Consider the following 17,290-nt stretch of genomic DNA (forward strand, 5'->3'; position numbering starts at 1 on the left):
ATGCGAAGATAGGGAGCAAATACATTAGCAGGGTTGCCGTGTTTTCAGTTTTGGAGTCGCCAAACAAAGTGGCAGCCCTGTCAATGTATTTGCTCCCTATCTTTGCATGGAGAGTTTGTTTTGATGTAGAGGTGGACTCTCAGGGTAGGGCGGGATATCCCCTCCATTTTGGCCTCACTCTGAGAGCTTTTTTAGAGCTTGGGAGATGATTTCAGAGAAAACCAGTGGCACCATCGTGTTTCTCGCGGACTTTTACATACGAAATACCAGTCAAATTGTAAATCCCTCACACATGCAACATCTCCATTGAGGATAAAAGGAGACTAACCTGGACACATTTTGTTGGATTTGAAGTAGGGCGGGGGTCTGACTTGCGGGGGCTCGGACTTGGCGGACTCGATGAAGGCGTAGTATCCCTCCGGTGTCTCTTCCGGGTCAGCTTCCTCTTGCGGTGGTAGAGGCGCGTAGCTTTGGGGCTGAGCGATGATGGCAGAACATAGAGACACAGCGCATAGAACACATACGGTAACCTGGAACAAATACACAAACAATCAGTCAAGGCATCCATTGAAGTATATTTTTACTTCATAGAGTACATAGAGTCGTAATGTAAATGGGAGAGCTGGCATCATGATCTGCTCAACAAATTCCGAGCCCGGTGTGTGCCGAGTTCGGGTCACTTTTTCGATGCATGTTCGATCCAAAATGGCGGTATGGAATACGTGGTGATTCCTATCCTCTTTGTTTACATCGGATGACCGGGTACCCGTGTATCACAAACAATCGATTATGTATCGAAAAAGTGACCCGGCGTCACACAGGAGTCTCGGAATTCGGACCTGGAAAATGCTTAAAAGTGGCGCCAGCTCAACCACTTACATTACGACTCTATGTACTCTATGTTTTACTTTCTCGCTCCCCCAGGTTAGCGGAAGTATTGTCATCCTGCAAGGGGGGGGGGGGGAGTTGAAATTTCATCATTTCTAGACGTTTTAAGGTCCCAGGAGTCAAAATAACCATACTTGAAAAAATGTGTGTCCGTCCGTCAGGCGTCCTCCTAATCTGTGTACAGTGCTCTCCCGGAATCTATCTGTTCGATCTCACTCAAAATTTGCAGAGAAGACCATATCTATGGTCTCTTTATGCACGTCAAACGATTTCGGGGTACGCTAAAATTTGGGGAGAAGGGGCTCGGGGCCATGGTACATTCTCAGCAAAATCACACGGAAAGCTCATTTTGAAGGACTGTAAATTTTTAAAAATGCCTTTAATTCCTTAAAAGTGGGCATCGAGCACATCACCTGGGTCATTAATTTAAGTTCATGAGAGATCTTTTTCAAGGCCAAAAGCTTCCCTGAAAATATAAGAATGCTAGTTCTCATAAACTCAAATTTGAGTCAGTAACACCATTGTATAGAGGCTAGTTCTGCGAACATTTCAGTGGCAAAATGTGTTAAAAATGTCGTACCCAGCCGATGATAAGGCATGCAATTTTGGTTTTACTTCCAAAAAATAACTTCGAGAAAGAGCTACTTTAATTTGTATCTGCCATGCCGGACTGAGATGCAGATTTACGCTCTCAATAATTGTCCCTCAAGTAAACCAAACCGCTCCCAACTTCCCAAATGGCATTCCTCAACGGAAAAATCGCGATTTTTTTGCGATAAAATCGCTACGATCATCAAGATCTGAGCAGTTATCCTTAAACTTGTCGCAATTTTATCCCACTGAACTCGTTTTTGATAAAATCGAAACTTTTTCAAAATTTGTCTCGATTTTTTTGTTCAGTAATATCGCGACAAAACGCCGTCGATAAACTCGCAACTTTTTATCCGATTACATTGCAATGAATGGCCGTCAACAAAATTGTGATACATTCTCCGATCAAATCGCAACTTCTCGCGAAAATTGCTACTTGGGTCATCCTTCAGGACACAGGCAAGTTGTTCGTTTAAATCTCAATATCCGATTTTTCGACTCAGCTGAATTTTTGCCTCATTAAACATTTCCCCCGTTGATTATAGTCCCTTTTCGGTGGAAAGTCAGTGGCGTAGCCAGGAATTCTTTAAGGGGGAGGGGGTGTCCTTTCAAAAACGTGACGGTAAAGTTACATTATTTTGAGTATACGCTCCTGGTAATATTTTATGTCTGCTCTTCAAAAGAAAAAAAGGTACAATTAATGAGGCTAAAGGGGGCATAGACAAGGGGCGAGGGGTCTGGGTCCCCCTCCTTTGCCTACGCCAAATCAGATTCAGTAATTCCAGGCAATTTTTCTCAAGGTAGTTTACTGGCAAATAAAATTCCCATAGCCATAGCAATCTTGAGACGTTCCATGGATCTGTGAAACTATGGACCAATCTAATAGTGAATTGTGCACCGAATAATACGGTTGCCGTCTTGATGGGGTATTTTATAACGATTCTTCAAGCGCGAAACACTAAACTATTCTACTGAATAAGATGCATAACGGGAAAGTAGAGACGTATCATGTCTGCCGGAATAACATTCATCAAAAAGTTATCGAGCCAAAGTAAGTTTTTTTTTGTTGCTCCAGACGGTCCGAATTTTCGTCGTGTATTTTCAAACTGTGCTGTTCCATGGAAGGACTTTTAGCTGAGATAAATTCAGACGCGTAGAATGTGGCCGATCGCCCGATCCGTGGATCGCGGATAGACACTGCGCCTTGAAGGCTCGAAACAAGGTGTACACTCTGGCAGGCGCAGTGTAGGCAATTTGCACATCAGATATCAAGGGTCAAACGGTGTAGCGTTGGAAGTATTCCGCAGTGTCGAAGGCGCTACATCGGGTCCGCGTTCGTAGAGGCGGCTTTTGTTTCCCGCAACCGTGGGATTTTTTCTGCTTCAATTACACCGACTGCGCTGTGTAATAGTCCGTAGAAAATGTATGGATTGTTTGCGAAAGCGTACAATGAAGAACCCTCTGCACTCCTAACTAAATGAAAGACTTGATGGACAAGGCGTATGTGTGCAGATTTTGTACACAGTTTTCCAACATTACATGAAGCCTTATGGTGGAAAGGAAGTTCAAACTCACTTTTTGATGCTTAAAAATTTTATATTAGCGCTAAATTTTGCACACATTATATTTTAAGACTAGTATTATTTGAAATAATCGCAGTGCCTACGCCACTGCGAAAAGTCACTAATTTAGAAAAAAAAAAAAATAGGAAAAAAACCGATGAGAAAATCAAGCTATTTGCTCCCAATGATGAAGTTTACCCCGACCCTTTCCGGGACCGCGGTGAGTTCTTTCGGCCATCGGGAGGCACGGTGTGAGTATCCAGTAATGCACAAACAAGTCCAAATACGGGTCATACGTGACATGACAAAATTTGACATTGGCCGAGCGCACAGTGACCCAGAACGACTTTCCGATTCAGAAGCGTGCTCTGTGCGTGTCTCAGGTTACGCGATACCTCGTAGCTGTTCGGCGTCTACCATTAAATTTCAATTTTCTGAAATTCTATAGACCCTGGGTCTCTGTAGTCGGTGTTCCGCTGATTCCTTGTGTTGTCAGGTTGCCACACGACATGACGCAGGTGTAACGAGTGTTAAATTGTAATGTGCGCGTTTTTTCAAATGTCCGGAACAGAGTTTCTTCTCAGAACCTATGCAGAAAATTTCCAATCAGATGAGTCTTCAGTCGCATTCATCATTTTTCCATCAGGTATACGCAAACACAAACGCAAACGACAAACGTCGGAAACAGGGCTTATTCCGCCACCATGGGTAGAAATATTATTGAAATGTACAGATAAAGCTGTAGACAAAAAAAAAAAAAAAAAAAAAAAAAAAAAAAAAAAAGGAAAATATAGCGACCCTCACGGAAAAAAGTATCACAACCCCAACCATACTCCCGGCTGACTTCGGTGCCAGATTAATAGCAGTTGCACCAGTCAGAGTTATTGTTAAATCTGCCAAAAGTGTGGTTGGATCGACAATACCTCTGGCTAATGCATCTCCTCTTATTTTATTTGGCGCCAAAATCAGCCAGGAGTACAGTTTCGTATCACTTCTTTTGTTAACTTTATGAAATTTTGTAAAAACTTTTTCTTACCGTTTTTTCTAAAAATTAGAAATTTCTTATTAGAAAAATCGGTAAGAAAAAGTTTTTACAAAATTTGAGTATAGTTTCGATTCTGACACTTTTCTTTTTTCAGTGATATAATTGTGGAAGCGACTGGTTGCAATGAACGTAGGAGATGAACGAGGGACTAACCAGTGGCAACCCACGAGAGCTCCTGAAGTTAATTTATCATTTTCCTACTTTGTCCATTGCAACAACTCGCTTCCACCAATAGGATCGCTCAATTTTCCCATGTCCTTTTTGTCTGTCGATTCTAATCAGAGACAACCATTAGTATCTTGGCCCTGGTGGAAACTTTTACTTTCGGGACTTCAGCATTCTACTGTTGGTGTTCAACAACGTGTTGGCAGTTTCGTATGCAAACAAGCCGAAGTTTGGGAAACTTGTTTGGCTGATGACGTCACCCGGAGCTCATCATCTACCATGTAGGTAGGTCAACAGCCGAAATTAGGGTGATGACTGTATGTTGTTCATGTTCTCTTACAATGGAGATGTTGCATGTGTGAGGAATTTGCGATTTGACTGTTGATTCTTACGTAAAAGTTCGCGAGAAACACGATGGTGCCACTGGTTTTCTCTGAAATTCACTCCCAAGCTCAAAAAAGCTCTCAAGTTGAGGCCAAAATGGAGGGGATATCCCACGCTATCCTGAGAGTCCACGTCTACATCAAGACAAACTCTCCATGCAAAGATAGGGAGCAAATGCATTGACAGGGCTGCCACTTTATTTGGGGAATCTAAAACTGAAAACACGTCAACCCTGCTAATGTATTTGCTCCCTATCTTTGCATAGGGAGTTTGTATTGATGTAGAGGGGGACTCTCAGGATAGCGTGGGATATCCCCTCCATTTTGGCCTCAACTTGAGAGCTTTTTCTGAGCTTCGGCGTTGATTTCAGAGAAAACCAGTGGCACCATTGTATTTCTCGCGAACGTTTACACAAGAATCAACAGTCAAATCGCAAATTCCTCACACATGCAACATCTCCATTGTCCATAAGGATGGGTTGAATCCCCGAAAGTAAAAGCTTCCACCTGTCTCCGAGAGGCCAATGGAGGGTCTCTTGTCTCTGATTTTAAGAATCAGTCCACTAAGGAGGACGGGACGTTGAGGTGAATCTCAACTGGAAGAGACGATGAATCGGCAACACTTTGACCGAGACCATGATCATGATAGTGAGTGCAGGAGCACTTACTCCCAGAGCCAGCGCTGCCGCCAGCATCGCCGTGTGGTCGCCTCGCGATCTTTCATTCATTTGCTCATTCTCTTTACTTACCCAGCTCCAGTCCGTACTCGCACCATTGACGCCGAGTTCCAAGCGAAAATATCGCTTTTTCGCCCCCTCCTTTTATTATGAATATAGGTCAGTTACGCTCGTCTAAACTTTAAGTTTTTACATCGCCTTCGCCATTCTATTACTTCTTGCGATTTTGAAAAATCGCAAAAATTGATTGATTTTGAAATTTGCGATTTTGCGAAATTGAATCAGTGAGAACAAAAACACCACCAACTCGAAAAAATGGAAATAATCGAGACACACACAAAACTGCATAGTAGGTGAAGAAGTTAGTCTAAAAAAAAGAAAAGATTTTTGGTGCTTAAAAGCAAGTACTTAAGGACATTTTAAATGTCCAAATCGGAACAGATACGGTAGCTTCAATGACCTTTATAAAAATTGTCTGTCCTTAGTGAAGAGTGATCATTTTCGAGTTATTGAGTTGGTGTGTTTTCGTTCTCTTTGATTCAATTCGACAGCAAGGTACTTGTAGAAAAACGTGTTTCCAAATACTCTATCGTTAAATCTATAATTGGAATTTAAATACTCATAAGTCTGGCTTGGTAAAAAATATCCTCCTAGCTACAGACATTATTAACCTAATTCTCGCTTTTTCAAAACTATTTATACTTAGTTCATAATGTGATCGTGGTACCTGTCAAATCTCAAGGAAATCAATGAAGTAGTTTAGAGTTTTTTAAATATTTTTCTTCTTTAACAAAAATTTCTCGGTATAGCCAACAATTTCATTCGAATCATGAACTGCTTATATTGTGTACTTTATGCCAAAACATAATTCAATGTTTTGGTCTCTCAAGAGATGGTAAAACTCGATCTCATTGGACCGCACGTATCAGTAAAAAAGTTTCCGACGCAAATTGAGACCCGGCATAGGTATCCGACATTGATTCCACCTTCCTCACTCTGACCGAAAAACTTGGTTTTAATTGACCTCAACTGTCCGAAGTCAAGTTAATAACCTCAAGTAGATGTAATTTCAATGCCGAAGTATGAAATTAACTCCGACCAGTTGAGGTTAATTAACTCGGAGATTTAATGGTAATCCAGGATGCGAAGTGGCACTTGCTGGTTCTTACCGGGGATGTTACATTGAGTATTCATGTGAGTCCGACCTGGAGGAGTGCAGGGTTTTGAGCCACGAAGTTTGAAAAACACCAGGAACGTAACTTAACGAGAAAACGCCTGAGAAACTCAGGATTTTCGAAAAAAAAACGTAGGGGATTTCAATTTTGCATCATGGACAAAGACGAAATATTTATCGCCGTCTGAATGTTTTTAATGCGGTGGATTTTGTGTTTCGTATTCCTTTGCGTCAAGAACAAGATTTCAAGACTTCAACATTCAATCCAGCTCATGCACGCGAACTTACTGTTGAATGTTGAGCAATGCACCCAGCAATTCATTCAGCAAACCAGTCGATGTTTAGAAAAAACTCTTTTCGCGCACTGTATCACCCGAAGCTCATCAATCAACAATTAGGTAGTCACTAATAGTCAACAAGAAATAGGTGACTGTTGCGGCTTTATCGTCGTTCCTCCGACGTAAAGGCATATCTCTTTATCCAAAAGATCACTGAAAAGCATAAAGTTAAACGAGGAACACGGCCCACGTAGAAATTGAGGTACATCCTTACATCCGAAACACTGAAACCGAGAAGTGCCCTCTTGGTGTTCAATACCCCCAAGTTCGTAAGGAAAGTTTGATTCCCGAGAATAAAAGCTTCCCTGTCGCCAAAAGTTTAGTGGAGGGTCTTTTTGCGTCTCCAATTCCTGTGCAAAGTAAGAAATTTGCGGGTCGATATTGAAACTTATAGACAATGCTATAGACAAAGAAGACAAAAGGGATATGGAGGGATCCTATTGATGGAAGCAGGTGGTTATAATGAACAAAGGAGCACTGGGTAAAAAAACACATTGAATCTAGAGTCTAGACTCTTGAAAATATTGACGAGAAAAAATACTCTTGATTCAATCGGATTTTTGCTTGAATCAAAACGAAATCCGCTTATAAATTAAGAGGCTTGGTTCTTGATTTAAGCTAGATTCTGATTGAATCAAGAGTACTTTTTCTTGTCGATGTTTTTAAGATTCTGGATTCTAGATCCAATATGTTTTTTTTTCCAGTAGGGCAGGTAACAGACAACCCAGGAGAGACCCTATATAGTTAGTTCATCATGTTCTCCCTTAGTCCATGGAATTCACCCATTTCAACCAATAGGATCGTTCCATACTCCGTACGTCTTCTTTTCTGTCAGTTTCAAAAATCATCCTGCTGCCGACAAAATAAGAAAAACTCGGGAAATTCGGAAAATACGAAAAGCCTGGACCTGGCAACGGACTCTCTCATCATCCGTTACAACAGTTGTAGAGCGGTGAGCCGGAGATGACGTCACACGTGCGACGAGACCTCACCGATGATTTCGCCGATGAGTTGGCAAAAAGCACAAGCTCGAGGAGAAAAAACACGGTGCGTGTCTTGCGGTTGTGGTCGCCGGGAGCCATTGCCAAACTTTGAGGCCGGAGTTACACGGGTGTTTGAACCGAGGAAATCTGGAGTGCGCGGCGTTTTACGAGGCCGCAACCGTGTCGAGGTGCACCGGCGTCGGGGGAGGAGGATCTTGGGATTAAATTAAATCATTATTACGTAAAATAGGTCACTCGCAGACGGATCTGCTCTATCAGCGGGCGGCCGACTCGGGAGGGCCAGCGCCGGCCGGGAAACTGTCCGTTGTCAGACTGGGATGTGTATTATCCGTTTCACCTACACAATAAGAAAATCAGACGAAAGTTTGTGTTAATCTGGGAATTTATGCACGGAGGAAGAATACACGGTTCTATCTTGGTTGAAGTTTAGTGATGGATCACTTACACATTTAGTTTCAATGGAAACTCCTGTAATTTTGGTTTCTTTTACACAATCTGTTGGTTGATTTTTGTGGTGTTAATTTCGGGGCCGGATTCACCTACTTGCCGCCCATGGGCCGCCTGTATTTTGCCGCCCCCACCTCATTCGTTTTGAAACTCGATAAAAACAATCAAGTGAACGTGCCAGCGGGGGAGGGGTGCATAAGACGCATTTACTCGTGTTGAACGCATTTTTTGGGAAAGCCCTGTCAGCACTACTAGCAAAAGTTCACGGAACTTTGCGCGAAAGTTAAGTTTCGTAAACCTATCTCTGTGTGGACAAGGCCCTCCACGTTTGGCGCAAAGCGTGTAGTATTCAGACAGTCTTGTAGGCGCTATGCGTTTCACGCCGACCGCTGCTGAACGCACTGTGTTGGACGCAATGCGTGAAGTATTCATGCATTCTTGTAGGCGCTATGCGTTTCACGGTGACCGCACTGTGTTTAGCGCAATGCGTGAAGTATTCATGCATTCTTGTAGGCGCTATCCGTTTCACGCTGACCGCAATGACCGCACTGTGTTCGATGCTGTTCAAACTGCGACATTTTGATGCTTAAAAATTGGAATTTCGGAGCGAATTTTTCACAGAATATGCATCAAGGCTAGTTTTACTTGAAGTCATTGATAGCTCAATTTTTCAAAGAAAACTGCACTTTTGCGCCTTGTCCTCCAAGCCCCTCAATCCACCCTAAGGAGCGGCTATTCATACTGTCGTGCAATGCAAAAACGCCGTAAACGCCATTTTAATTTTTTTGGAAACGATGTATCATAGTAGAAAAACTTGTGTACCTTGGGACAATGTTTTTTACAGAATTTGCTCACAAATACTATCAAGAACTTAACCTGAAAATTTGAGGTGCATAGGTAAAACAGTTTTTATTTTAAAAAGTGTTGAGTTCCGAAAAACGCAGGAAAATCTTGTTGGATTTACGGCGTTCTTGCTTAGCATACAGAATATCGCTCCTATTTTTATGGAAAAAAGAGATCTGCATGTGATAGAAAGCAGGAAAACGAGCAGATTAGGCAGTGTCCGAAAAATAATAAAAAAAAGCACGTGTAGTCGTATGCGCGGAGGCGCGAGGCAGCACAATAAATACGGAGAGGAAACGGCTGGACGAGCGTGGAGAGATCAATTTCGTTGCAAATTATGCCGAATGTAGGGTAGAGCCCGACACTTGGCCACGAGGAGGTTGTCGGTATGGAGATGGGGTTTTAGTGAATGGGCAGCGCTTATCGATATTAGCCGTCATAATTGGGTCAAAGGATTTCGTCTCATCTCGTTTTCGACGCGATCTCGGCGTGGCAATCGTGGCATCCACAGCACCGCACAATGGAGCCAGGCAGTTCGAGGTATCGGACATCGTGTAGAAACTTCGAAAGCTCGTATCTCCAATAATGCGAAACGTAGAAGTTGGTTTACTTTAGATTCATATATATATATATATATATATGTCGCTTTTACAGCGCTCTTTGGCGCTTTACGACGCCTAATCGCCACCAAGCTCGGTCTTCCCACAGGTCATCAGGGAGTTGACAATCTCTTATCTCATTTAACACCCCCTGTCGCCAACCTCTCACTAGGCGTCCCCTACGTCTCCTCCCAGGAGGAACCCAGTCAAGTATCGTTTTTGGCAGCCTCTCCTCCGTCATTCTATTGACATGACCATACCAAACAAGTTGTTTGGTCATGACGTCGAACACGATGTCATTTTCGACTTCCATTACCTATCTGACGCACTCTATCATTACGGACCCGATCTCTCCCCCTTAGAGTCCCTTTATACTGAGAGTAAAGACAATGCGAATCCCGTATTGGCCCATTGGCTCCCGTATCTTAGGCCTTCACAGTGTCACAAACGGGAATAAAGATTATATTTTCACTAATATTGCAAAGATTATAAACTGGAATGGACCGGGGCATTGGGGGTATGGCAAGAAACAAATGGAATGAGAGAGCAGGGTGTCTACAAGTCGGGAAATAGTACTGATTTTTTAAGGGCGGTCCGGAAGTACGGAAAAAGTGCGGGAATTCCGCAAGAAGGTCCGGAATTTTTGCCGCAATTTGAGCGAGAAATTCAAATCTTTGAAATTTTTCGAATTTCGTCGAATGAAGGTGCTGAAAAAGTACTGAATTTTTCTGGGGAGGAGGTACTGAATTTCTTGGGAATGTACTGAAAAAGTACTGTAAAGGTACTGATTTTTGGCCTACTTGTTTTAGTAGACACCCTAAAGAGGGAACGGAGATAGGAATTCGGGAATGGGTTGATTAAAGATTACAAAAAAAACGTCCGATTTGTATAATCTTTATTTCCGTTTGTGACGTCCATGAGCCGCGTTGTCTTAACTCTCTCTATACAAGGACTCTAGTTTTCTTGTGAAATCTCCTATCAGGAGGGACTCCATTTGAAGTGACGTAACTAACATTAACATTCGTGGTTTTAGTCAAAAACATTTTGTCCGACCATCCCGAATGCCTCTTTCCACTGTGTGGTACAGCGATGGTGATGCTGCTGCGGCCTCCTAATCCATTATCCATGTAAATCGTGGTCGTGCATTAGCCACGGATGCTTCCCAGCTAGACGCTCATTGAGGAGCTCTGTCGTGCTGAGAAAAAAACCGTATGGACATTTAGACGTTGTGAGATCGCTCCAGAGTACCCATATAGGAAGAGCACGGACGTGTCGGTAGTTTTGAGGCAGTGGCGTGGCGTGCTTTGCGATATATCGATTGATCTGCCGTTTAAACCTATAGAAAATGATCGATTATCAGGGTGTTCGCAACGGACACCTTAATAATCGATTCTTTACCATAGCCTTAAATGGGGGAATCAGTGGCGAGACGTGAACGACTGATTATCGATATTTCTCCATTTGAGCTGTGGTAAAGAATCGATTATTAAGGTGTTCACCGCAAATGGTAGATAAATCGATACATCGCAAAGCAAGCCACGCCACTGGGGGGGGGGGGGGGGTTATTGATGTATCTCGAAGCACGCCACGCAACTCTTTTGAGGTTGGATCATGGAGCTTTCAGGGCCAAAAAGAGCAGCCAACTTATGCATTCAAATTATCCAGAGTGATTAATTTCCTCCGAAGAAATTCCTTCAGACGGACCTCTTTTATTAATGTTCATGAAATACTCAGTTTTTCTCCATTTTCCATCAGGTTTTCGTATATTTTTTCTCAAGGAAATAGCCCTATCAGTTTTCCAGACGGAAAGTAGATCCATTTTGTAGACAGGAAATAGACCTATTCTCTTTGGTAAATAGTGACACTCACTTTAAATTTTCTGTCTTCTCTCCATAACACCAGCTACTTTTTCTTTATTTTCTCAATTTTTTCATCAATTTTTTTTTTTTCTTTTCATAAAATATTTTTATTTTGCCACCGGGGTATCTCGACATTCATCCGTCATAGTTTGGCGAATCTCATGCTTAACCCTTTATTGCGTAGCGTTGCATGAAAGCAACAAATGTTTTTTTGGGCTTTGATCCTCTATGACATTAAATTGAGCAAAGCAACACATTGTTTTTTTGAGAGGATTAGAGGTCTAATCTCTAAAGTTTTCAAAAAAAATGTAAACTGGATAACTGCATCTGTTCCTCTAGTCCAACAACACTGCAAAATGTAGATTTTTCCTCTGAAATCGGTGACTGGCTCACGCAACAAAGGGTTAACATGTTGCTCCTCTACCATCATCGTAAATTTGTATCTCGTGCAATTACACCGATCGGATTGTTGGTGAAGAGCTCTCTGGGTCGGCGATCGGCACGATGCGACGTTGACGTTGACCCGTCGGCGGTTTCGTCGCGGAGGCGGCTTCGCGTCCGGAATCAGATTGGCGTCGGCGTTTTGCCGTGGATCCGGGCGTTGGGCAGCGGCAAAATATAGAGCACATGCCTCTTAGTCAAACAATTTAACTAATCCGCCGGCAGAAGCGACCGCAACCGGAGCTCAACCGCACCGCCGCTCGGTAGAGCGAATCAGCGACCCAAGTTGGACATCTTGTGGACTCTTCAAAAACTTACATATTCGTTCATACGAAATCTTAAAGTTTAAAAGTGGCCCGATTGATTTTTCCGATAAAATTTCCTTCAACAGCCCCTGGTAAAAATTGGCAGTAGAATCTGTGTTCCAAAATACCATAGACCTACAGCCGGCTGCAGGGGCGGACTGGTAGTCGAAAAGTTAGGAGGCGACCTAAATGTGGGGGCCCCTCCTGTCGTTCGGGAGCCCCTCTAAGAAGGTCCAGGGGCCCTCTCCCGGAAAATTTTGAAAATTTCACACTTTTTAAACGCAATTTTAAGCATTATTGTAGTTGGATTCTACAGTACTTGAACTTCTAAATAACCCATTCTCAGGATACTTCGGGGGTCCCTTCATCACATAAGCTTTAGGCGACCTTTCATATCTCTTAGAGACAAATTTTCAAGGATTTCAGGGCCTTTTAGTGACTGAAAAGGATAGGAAAATCACAACATTACGGGGAAAAAACGATGATTCGAAAAAAATTGCCCCGAGGGCCCCTTTGGGACCTCCGCGGCAAATCGTTAGGAGACGATCGCCTTCCCGCCCCAATGACTAGTCCGCCCCTGGCCGGCTGTAAGATTTCCAATAGCTTCTATAGCCGGCTACACAATTTCTTATAGCCTTTTATAGCCGATGGCGATTAAGCAACAGCCAGGCGATAAAGTGTATGCTGAACGTTACTAATTACGGATGCTAGGACTTAGTGAGTTTTTGGAAATCTGCTCTCTTTTTGGGCCGTAGTATCTTGATTTATTTTGCGAGGAAAGCTCCGTACTTTTGATGGATGCCTGCCATTACTAATATATTAGAGCGCCTTCAGTTTCGTATGATACTGTGCAATACCTCTGGTGTGATATAGTTGCTTCAAGCGCCGTGGCATGCGGGCAGCCAGCGCGAAACACGCATTGGCGCCTACAAACCTAACAGGGATACTTCACGCGTTGCGCAATGCGTGAAGTATCCCTGTTAGGTTTGTAGGCGCCAGGGCGTCGCCGCTCCGCTTTGTGTTAGGCTCTAATATTTAATCTGGCGGAGTCGGCGTTATTCAATTCATGATTTTGAAATGTTTGCACATCCGGTATGGATTATTCTCATTTTAATTGATGAAAAAAAATATGTATTAAAGGAAAATATAATGTGTGTTTTGTCAAGAGTGGCGGTAGCCACCCCCGGTCGAGGAAAATGACGTCCTACTAAAGTCCCGATAACAAACGGGTGGCCGACACTCTTAGTCACAGGCAACTCCCTTAATCTGAAAATTGATTCGATTTAGAATGGAATTCAGAGCAAACGGCGGCACGGATTCCAACGATCTTGGTGTCTATGGACGCAGCTAAGTTAGCCGGATGGCGTTTAAGGGTTTCATTAAGATCCATCGAGTTTTCAAAAAGTTATAAGCACTTAATGACCCAAAACAAGGAAAATTTTACTTTTTACTTTGCCGGGAAATTTGAATTTCAAGAATCCAGGGTCCTGAGAAAGTCACTCAAACTCCGCGATAACGGTAAACCTTAGACCCATAAAAGTGGGTACCTAAAGAATCACCATGTTACCGTGTCCACGGGTTTTTACAGTTTTTTAACATTCCTGGTGTTCTAAAAGAGAAATTACGGAAAATACGACTAAACTGCCCGTCATGACCATCTTTAACAACAGATTTCTCGCTTACCCGGCCGCAGATCGTAATGGAGCCTATATAAAGGGCACTCCGTGAAGATGTGAGGATTTCATTTTGCCACATAAAAAAGCGCTTTATCTCACGGATAATCCAGCATCCGCTTACATCCTTCAAAATTTTAGCTATAATTTTTGAATTTAGAAAAAAGCCAGTATTATAATGGTTCAACGCCATTGGTTCATTCTGTTCAGGTTCGTCCGAGTTTCGGGAACGAAATTCCTGTCGTCGTTATCAACCTCCATCTACTGTATTTATTTGTGAATAATGAAAATGAACAGATTTAATTTAAAAGTTCAATTCATTTTAGATCCTAACTAATATTACACACTTCTATTATTACGCCCACTTTGATCCCGATACACTACTCCATTGGTTTCTTAAAAATCTCAAGTGATTTCTGGTCGGTCGTTACCAACCTCTTTAACTAGTTGTGAATAGATTTACCTAATTTGTATAAGAGTTTAATTCTTTGTAGATGCTAACCACTATATGTACGTACTCTTATTATTACGTCTCACGTGTTCTACTGGAGCCCGATATACCTTAATTTCTCTTAAAATGTTCAAGTGATATCTTTATTTTATTGAACGATATGTGACAAAATTTTAAGTGAGGTTATGTCGTCATGTTTATGTCAGTACCTGACCGAAGCGATCGATGTAATTCCGGTAAATTACGTCCAAGAAATTACACCGAAATTGTGCCAAACTCTCCAAAGAAAGCAGCATTTACATCACAGAATGTATTCTCACTACTAAAGTCTAAAAATTACTGGAATATGAGCCTCGGTCTTCACATGCGACTGTCACTGAACTTCGACCAAAATTTATTCGCTCTATATCTTGCCATCAACCTATGTGCTCTGGAGTGATTATGCTTCTCTGAAGTGTATGTTATTTACATTAAGAACATGTTTCCTTCATGATTTATCTTGGAATCCTCCTATCTCTTCTACCGTTCTTGTTACGCGCGGCTTGCGTACCTGAGTATGTGAGGCACAATTCCATCCCTTTTCGGAACAGTTCAATCATAGGTCAACTGAATGTCACATAATCAAAGGTCTTTGACTGTGAGCATTTGCTCAAATTGGTTTCTTCTGAGTCTCTTTGATTTTGCGTCAGGAGTTGTTAGAAACATCATTTTGCCCAACTTTAGTAACAAGGTCTTTAATGAAAGGTATGTACTCGTATTATTCTCATAATTTCATAAGTTGATGATGAAAACACAATGAAGGCTTCATTTTCTTGCATCGATTACCGTGTGAAATGGGTGCGTCCATTCTTCCTCCGTACAAAAGCGACTTTCCGAGCAGTCCAAATACCGAATTACACCCCCAGTTCCTACCTAGTTCCATTGGAATAAGTGCGATTGTGTCAATCAAGGCTGAATACAATTATATTAACAATTATCTTTTTATCCAGCCAGAAGTATGTCTTCATGATCCTTACTTTGTCTATGAGCCTTGCCTGATCGCATCAGCCCCAGTAAGTGAGAGGATATACCCACCTAAATCGGAATGGAAAGCTTTGTTTAAATCGCCGCCCCTCTTTCTTGCTGCTTATGTGAGGGGATAATCTCCACCCTGTTAATGGATATTTAATCTCAGTTCTCTGTTTTAAATGAGGACCAGTTTGCTAGAGGGAGCCTCTGTGTCATTCACGTATTGAGTGTTTGTTTACATCAAGTCATAAGGTTATGTTTGCACCCACTTATTGCTATTTATACTTATTACTAGATGTGTTACTGAAGTATTATTCCATTTTGACCTAGCGAGTGCTTTCTAAGCTCAGCTCCCAGCATGTAATTACTCCAGTGAAACAGTGCACGTAAAATATCAGGTGTTCGGAGTTCAGTATTGACCTACCTAGTTTCTGCACCGCTAATCTTCCAAGGCTGAATGTGATTAGATCAATTGGTATCATTTATGAGAAGAAATTGAAAGCTCGCATATCACCTTCCATATATTAACTAAATGCTCTTATCAAGAGATTGCCGTTTCGGTTGATGTCTGTCAGTGAACCTTAAAAACTCAAGGAAACTAAGAGGTAAATTTTGCAATATTTTACCCAAAAAATGCCTGTATTACGACCAAATACTTTCTTCGTGGCTATTGCATTTTTTAAAATAACCTAAGGCACTACCTAGGTGGGCAAGTATATGATTTGACAAATTTTATGGTGAAGCGATATTATTCGAAATTAATCCAAGAGAAAGACAAGCTATTTCATTGCATGCGCAGGTATTTTTTTGCAATGGCCGATACTTAATAAGGTCAGTGAGAAATTCTCTTAATAGGTATTCATTGTCAGAACCTGCAGCCTGATTGTCGAAATTGTGTGTTTCTCGGGTAGACATAGATGACATAGGTCAAAAGGCGGTACGTGATTGGTCGGCGCTATGTCTTGTCGCTGTTTTGTCGTGCCTCTGATGGGTGGAACCCTAGACAAGCTAAAGGCATCTCTTAAGTTTCTGACAGTATGTTGTCCATTCCACCAGACAAAGGCACGATAAAGCAGCGATAAGACATATTTGATCAATAACGCTCCACCTTTTAACCAATGTCATCTGTGTCTACCTTTCAAACACAAACTTTCAACAATCAGGCTGCTGGCACCCTCAAGTTAGGAAGATCATTTTATGCGATAAGTATGCCTGTTGCCAAATTTTCAATGAGAAATTAAGTATTCAGGGGAAATGAAAATATTTCTCATTTCATTGCAATCATCGACAATTTTTCTTTTACAATGCTCCTTAGAGTATGGTGTACCTAGAGTCTGTAGGAACAAAGTTTGGATGTTCGGATGCTCTAAAGAATAATAATCCCAAAAGTCATGAAAATACCTAGCTGGTTTAAAGTTACGCCACACCAAATAGACTCATTTTGGTAAAATTTGTGCTCTACTACTTCATTCACTGGTTGTTTCATGAATAATTCATCATTCCATACAGAGTACCTATGATTTATAAGGCAACGCTCTCATGAATTTCCATTATCATCTGATAGGTTGCTGAGTGATCAAATTCAGTACTTATCGAAAAACTTGCTGCTAGCATTAATACAAACATAGGTGCGCTTAAGAGGGATGATGTGCGTAGTTGAAACAAATGAGCAAAATTATTTTATCACTTGGAATAAGCTAGCAGTGTAATGCCTATGACAATAAGTTATACTCTTTTTCCATTAATTTTCTCACGCAGGTAAATGAAAACTCGATAGCTATTTAACCCCTCCCCCTCCCCTGTCACCCTTTTCCTGTGAGCCTTTCCAATAGGTACT

The 17,290-nt window shown here is 41.9% G+C and overlaps 1 protein-coding gene across 1 annotated transcript in view; it reads right to left on the reverse strand.

The window, feature by feature from the left end:
* spz6 (Spaetzle domain-containing protein 6) overlaps nucleotides 1-17,290 on the reverse strand; it is a 78,115-nt gene that overhangs the window by 13,545 nt on the left and 47,280 nt on the right. Inside the window, exon 2 of the mRNA XM_072301511.1 lies at nucleotides 329-530. Within this exon, the coding sequence (XP_072157612.1) occupies nucleotides 329-530 (202 nt within the window). The remainder of the gene's footprint in view (nucleotides 1-328; nucleotides 531-17,290) is intronic.

The sequence above is a fragment of the Bemisia tabaci genome, chromosome 6, assembly GCF_918797505.1.
Source record: "Bemisia tabaci chromosome 6, PGI_BMITA_v3".
Classification (NCBI taxonomy): domain Eukaryota; kingdom Metazoa; phylum Arthropoda; class Insecta; order Hemiptera; family Aleyrodidae; genus Bemisia; species Bemisia tabaci.